Raw genomic sequence first — 7,047 nt, forward strand, 5'->3', positions numbered from 1 at the left:
ATTATAAGGAGATATGATAAGATTTTTTCTTCACTCTGCACCCTTTTCATTCAGGGCATGACTTACTTGTTTTTACTGTATAAAGTAGGCTTTGTTTTTTTTACAATTTAAATAAATTAATAAATTGTTTAAAAGTGTTTATTTTAACCAAGAAATTTTGTTTTTCTAATGATAAATGAGTAAAAAAAACCTTAGAGATTCAAACCACAAAAAATAAGTTTGCTTTTTTGAATAAAGGTGGGACTTTTTTCAGATAAATGGAATTTGAATAATTTAGAAGAAAACTTAAAATTAGTTAAGGTGCTTTTTGATGAGCTTCAGATGTTACTTTTCATTTTTGTTGTGAAACGGTGCTACAGCAGCATCACAATAAAACAGAGTGCAGTCACCTGTAGCTGCTTCCTCCTTTTTAATGACTTAGAGTATTATTTTTTTTTAAATTGATTTGATATATAAGTGTGAATAAATTTCTATTCGACATTATTCTTGGCCACTACTTTTTAATGCTTGTTTTTGTCAGAAACAGAATTTATGTGATAAAAAATAGATTGTAAAACAATACTTGTTGTTTTTAACACAAAAGTAACAAAAGAGTCTGAGTTGTAATTTGTTACTTAGAAAAATAAGGCAGAAACATTTTCCTCGCAGCTTGATTTATGGTTTCCAAAGGGTTAGTAATAAATTTAATAAACTCAGAATTGTAAATGGGATGGTCTTCTTTTAGCATAAATATTAGTGACATGTCTGAAACGCTCCAATTTCCTATAAAATATTAGCTGTTCAAACCATTTCAATGAATTTTAATCGCACATTTTACACATGTGCTAAGAAAACGTTTACACACACAGTTACCAGGAGGTAAAACTCCTCTTTACTGAAAAAAAAAAAACACTTCTTTGCTGGTTATGGGCAGTTTTGAATGAATTTTGAAATCTTCATGCATGCCACAGTAGAAATCACTTTCAGTGCAGAACAACGGTGATCTGCTTTGTTCCTGACTTCCAGGGAAGCGTTGAGCCTCCTGGTAGAGAAGAGTCACTGAAGGTGGAAACAGTTAAAATCTGACAGGGAACAGATGAGATGAGTCATGTCTCTGTAACATTTATCACCATTTTGTTCTCCCGCCTGAGCTCACACGATGTTATGGGTGTTTTCTGTTGCAGTAATGAGCCTCACAGAGGGTTTAAACTGGAACGTGTCAGTCAAATTAAAGAACTGTTTACGTGCTGGCAGAGTCCGTCCAACGTTTATCAAACTCTGCAGCTGAGTGTTTGGATAGGGGGAGAAGACATTTAACTCTCATCATCACAAACCTGCAGTAAATGCAAAGACAAGTCGCACAGATTCACACACAAATACACATATACATCCCTGCATAAGAACTGTATATGCATTTATACTCGTGTCTGAAAACTAACACAACAGGCAAAACCAGAAATGTTGAAATCAAGCTGATTTCCATCCAAGTAAAAGACAAAAACATGACTGAAAAGGACGAAAAAAGTGACAATCTTACTTTTGCACAGCAACAAAACCTCCTCAGAGACAGAGGCTCATAAATAAATATCATCTGACAGTTTTATCCATGACAAATCTCACAGAGGACAGACCACAAGGACAACTGCACAGCAACAGCAGGATAGTCAAAGAGTGCTACAACGCTGTTTCTATATTTATCTAATAAAAAGATGTGCTGAGCAGTAAATAATTAAGAAAGTGGAAAAACCTCCAACAAGTTTTTTTTAAATACGGCTGCTGAGCAGAAACATCACAGCCTGAGTCGAGCAGTTCATCTGAAGTGCAAACAATTTCACTGCTATAATTTGTTTCGGCATTTTTAGGGCAACTCAATCCGCTTTGTTTGAGAAAGTGTGAGCTTTTCCAAAACCTTAACGCGTCTTTTTTTAATAAAAAAAACCTCACAAATATCATGCAACCCCACTCTACAGCAGGAGAGTGTGGTGCCAGCTGAGGAAATTTAATTAAAAAAAAAAGCGGGAGTAAAGCCACGAGGAAACTGGCTGCACACAGTGCTGCTGTGTGTAGAAATGAAATCACCGACCAACCCAGAGTGAAACATTGTCCAATCACAGGTTAGGAATGACAACTAAACCTGTCGGGTTTTTCCAGTTTTGGATTTCTCTCCTCATGTGCTGAAGGAGCTCAAAGCAGAAAACTGCAAATAATAGGGCTTGCCATTTCAAATGCTTTGCAATGCATTCAAATGAATAACTGTGCCTATAATTATCCATGTCGTAAGGTTTCTTAACTACCTTTTAATTCTTCTTTCAACTTTAATGTGACYTGAACAGCAAAGACTACCCTCACAAATGCTAAATCAAAACGACTGGCTCGGTCATGTGATGTGTGGCCTGGTGATGAACTTATCAAAAAACAACAGCAAAATGCTTTCCTGGCTGAGAGAGAGCAAGAGGGAGTTTGTGTAATTCAAGCTGAGGTTTGGTGGGTTGAGAGCTAACTCAACGCATTCTGAATGCTAAATTAAAGTTCAAAATGGATGCCAGAGACATTTTTATACTGCAATAACTCTGCCATTTTAAGACAAACAGTATTGGACTGGGATTGTATGCAGTGGTAGCTGAGAACGATCACCACCTGTCAGGTGTGGGCTCCCTCTTAGGGCAGAAACTCAAAGGTGTGAGTCATGTCCAGGGAGCCGGTGATTAAAGGGTAAAAAAAACAAGTTTATTAACAAAAATCTCAGGACTTGACAAAAAACCACCTGACTTACAGTATTCACAGGACATGGAACTCGAGGGAAAAACACAGGGTGAAGACCCAGCACCAGACCACAGAGGTGAGTTGGCCCACAATAAATGAACGCACCAACACTCGGGGACAGACACGAACAGGATAAATATATGCAGGACTAATTAGGAGAGGACACACCTGGGAGCAGGAGCGTAAACTCAATCACAGGGGAATAGAACACACATGAGACGGGGAGAAGGCTGACAGAAGAAACATAAACAAATAACCCCACAAGAACAAAAACCTAAACAAACCAAAAACCTATGACACCAGCAAATACTGAATCAAAAATCCACAATGGCCGGCCATAGCTGAAATGTAAAATTAACTGTTACTTAGCCATTTTTAGCCATGTTGAGTTGAAATTTGATGTGGTGGTAGACAAGAGGAATCCCCCAAACTATGCTGAAAATATCCCGCAGTAAGAGGCGAACCCTTTCAGTTGCTCCAGGAACTAATCTAGTTTCTTTTCAATCCTTGCTGCAAATCCCAAAACAGAAGTTCACACACATAAAACATGATGTGGGATTGTGCTCAGCCTGAAGGAAAATGTCAGCAAGTATTACTGTCGTCATTAAACGTTCTTTATTACTTTTGAATTAAAGAAATATTACACATCACTAAGTAACTTCCTTATAATTCTGAAGGGAATTTTGTAAATGATTAACTAAATGTYGGATGCATTCTTGTATTTTTACTTTCTGATCATTGCAGCCTTAAGGCTAAAGCAGAGAAAGAGTTGGTGTGTGTGTTATCGATGTGATCTTTCTGTCTGTATAAACAAAAGCTGGTTACGTTCTGACGTCTGACGTAAAAGTTACCACTTTCAGGGGTGGAACCAGGAAGAGACTGAAGATGTTATAAGGCTGAATCATGATGATATGGGTAGAAGTCAGTCTGTGTTTAGAACGGCCTGGGACGTTTGGCTGCTGTGCTTTGTTTGGGCTTTCCTGATACGAGCTCAAGCTGTCTGTGCTGYGTGGACTGCTGTGAAACTGACTGGAGAAGAAATCCAAGTGGGTCCTGCTACACTATTCAGACATTCCATTTTTGAACACCGCTTTTCCTCAATTCTGCTAGTTTAGGATTTGTAATTAAAAGTGAAACATTAAAAAAAATGAGTAATTAAAGATGATAAATTGATTTGGACCATAGAATAATCAAAGCCAAAGGACAAACTCAATCAGTATCAGTCGCTGATACCAGTCTGAGTTTCAGAAAGGAACTCAGTGGTATCAAACATCACTTGTAGCCATGAATGTTGGGTTTACTTGTTATTCTGTATTATACAACATACAACTTCAATAAATCTTTTAAAAAAGAATTAAGTTTAAATTTTTGTGGGTGATTTCTAACCCACACAGAGTCAAAACTATGCATACAAAACAAAATATTTACATAAACTCAACAAAACCTTTGAATAGGTGATGCTGAATGTTTTATATGTTTTATATTGACAAGACCAAGGCCTGTCTGCGATCATGATTAAACGCTGAACTCATTGTTTCTCTTTTATGACAGGCCTCATTGGATTGAACAATATTCATCTGTCACTTTCAGATAAGATAAAATAATTCAGGATGTCTGTGAGCAGTTCATGTCTTTTTGCAGTTTTTTATTGCTTCTTTTCACAATCTTCAAACTTGTTCTGTTCAAGAGCAAATTCAAGATTCAGTTTTGTTGTTTTGAAGTGTTTTTCCACATCAAAGCTAAATGTTTCGGAAAGACAAAACATAGGATTTTTATGCCAACTTCCAGTGTTTACTGAATAAAAATACAATCATCCTTCATTTGCCTCAACTATACCTGGAAGCTCTGCACAGAAATACATTATCCAGTTATGTAAGAAACTTAAAAGGCCAAAATCTGTTCAAATACACACAAAAAAACCTCACTGGCAGCTGGTTTGTTATTCATTTTTGGATCTACTGAAACGAATAAGCATGTAATATTTATGCTCACATGCAACAGATCAATCCGGTGTTTCTGCAAAGTCATCTGCAAATTCTATCTGATCCAGGTCTGAGCTGAACAGAGGGGGGAGAGAAAAAAGGAAACATGGCAAAGAAAAACACAACCCGATCTAATCCACCTCCTCCAGCTCCACACGCCTCTCACCGAGCCAGAACGCCAACAGGAATCAGAGCCGTTACGGTCCGACCTTGACAGCAAACAGATCACGTGGACTGGCATCGCACCGGAGCCGCCGGTTCTTCTCAATCCATCAGCCAAGATCCGTGAGCCAAAGTCTGGCTTCACGAGAAACCTTGCAAACATATATCCTCATTTTGTTGGATTTATCAAGAGCTGAAAGTCTTTCAACGTGTCTTATGTTGCTATTATAACTGCATATATTTGTCTTTTTAAGCGTTAGGTTTGAGAAAAGAGACCAAATGTCAAAGAGTTTATGAAAATCAACTCCAGGAGGCTGAATGTAAGAAAAAAAAGAAGAACCCTTCAGTCCTGTAAACTTCCTGGTTTTACCATTTTTACTCTTTTTTGAATGAAACAAGCATAGTTAAAGCCTCCTGCTGGGCTTGGGTCAAAATCACACAAGCCTCAGTTTTTATAACCGAGGCCTTGTGAAGGAGTTTGACCCAAGGCCAGCAGGAGGGTTAAACAGATTTTTCAAATGAATAAAGATAAATAAAACAACAAACAGCATCTTCAAGTCAGATTTGTGTGTTTCAGGTTCCGACTCCCTCACTTTTAYGCCTTCGATCTCCAGACCAAATCTAAAAATATTTGAACAACTTCCTGTGTTGCTGTCACAAAGCCAGCACAGATGGAAAGTAAAAGATGTAGAGAGTAACAATGTGCAAAAAGCTCAAAATATTTACTTTTTTTCCCTTTTGGGAAGTTATCAAAGAGAAGTTTAAAAGCATAAACAGACTTAAGACACATTTACAAACACTGGAAATGGTCATAATTCAAAACCGGAATGTTGCTGTTCAGAATTAGCTTTCTTCTCCCTGAAGAGTTTTCAGTCAGAGATGTCCTCTGGAAACGACACAGCAGCAAACGTTTTCATAACCTCAGAAAGTCACAGAATCATTTCTCCCAGCAGACGTCAGCAGCCACTGGTTCAGCCAAACCTTTCCTTAAACAAATCATTGTTCCGGGAAACAACGTAAACTGAATAGCTGTAAATGTGTAATCTGCCGGGGAAACTGGAGACAAACGTGAATAAAATGTTCACTGCGATCCAGAGAAAAGTTGCACAACCTACCTGAAACAGGTGCCGTTCTTCCCCCCGGTTCTGACGCAGGCATACTCCACAGTCAGGATTTTATTCTCTGGACACTCCATCCTGAGATTTAAAAGAAAAAAAAAGAGGACCACACAGGGGAAAGTCAAAGTGCAGTGTCTGCTGGCTGAACTGAACACATTTTTAAATGGTGGAACTGAAATCTGCATGGCTGGAGAAGAAATTTGTGTTTGGCAATAAATCATATTGAAAAGTCTGTTCATTTCCCTTTTAAATGTTGCCACATTTGTAAGGAACATGCATTTGTGGGATGACCAGAGCTGAGTTTGTTGGGTTACACACCTGAAAAATTACCTAAATCTTCTCTGCCAAACAACTTATTTTGCTGTTGTTACTGAAACTTGTTTTGAGCTTCTGGGACCCCCAGGTGCTGCCAAAAGGTGCCCAATATACAGTTTATTGCTCAGAAGCTTTGTTACAATAAAGAAATATTGTAACAAACACCAATTTCCTTACTTTTTAGTACAGTTTCATCATCTTATCTTCTTCCATATCAGAGCTCCTCTTAGAGCTGAACAAACTCAACATGAAAGGTGTCGGTTTGAGAGCCAACAGTGTCCAACCAAATCTGAGGGATTCAAGGGATTTTCTTTGAAATGAATTCAGGTTTGGATCGAAAACAAACAAAATGAACTTCACGTTGGCCTCTGCAAAACTCTGACGCTTTTAGTTCCTCCTTTTTACGATTCTCAAGAGACTGAATTTACCATGTTGAAAATAGTTAAGAAAACATCTGCAAATGATTTTAATCATTTTAATTTGCACCTCAAAATCTTAATTATTTAAGGGAAACCCTTCATTCTTGAGTTCATAAATTGATCTGTATCTCAGTCTATGTTATCTTAAAGGACTAGATATGTTAAAGAACAACAACAAAAAGAAAAACATTCATTTCAAACTAGTTTGAGGGAACACTACCTAGAATGCTCAAAGAATAAGTTTATAATCTTGATACTGATATTAAAACTTCCAGAACTATTTGTATGTATAATAATAATAATAATAAT

At 37.5% G+C, this 7,047-nt stretch overlaps 1 protein-coding gene across 1 annotated transcript in view; it reads right to left on the minus strand.

Moving 5' to 3' along the window:
- The window catches only part of LOC106533022 (collagen and calcium-binding EGF domain-containing protein 1), a gene marked incomplete at its 5' end in the record, with an annotated part of 34,010 nt that extends 27,928 nt beyond the window's left edge, over positions 1 to 6,082 (minus strand). Inside the window, 1 exon segment of the mRNA XM_014029221.1 lies at positions 6,002 to 6,082. Within this exon segment, the coding sequence (XP_013884675.1) occupies positions 6,002 to 6,082 (81 nt within the window).
- Between the last annotated feature and the right edge of the window lie 965 nt (positions 6,083 to 7,047).

The sequence above is a fragment of the Austrofundulus limnaeus genome, unplaced genomic scaffold (genome assembly GCF_001266775.1).
Source record: "Austrofundulus limnaeus strain Quisiro unplaced genomic scaffold, Austrofundulus_limnaeus-1.0 Scaffold870, whole genome shotgun sequence".
Classification (NCBI taxonomy): Eukaryota; Metazoa; Chordata; class Actinopteri; order Cyprinodontiformes; family Rivulidae; genus Austrofundulus; species Austrofundulus limnaeus.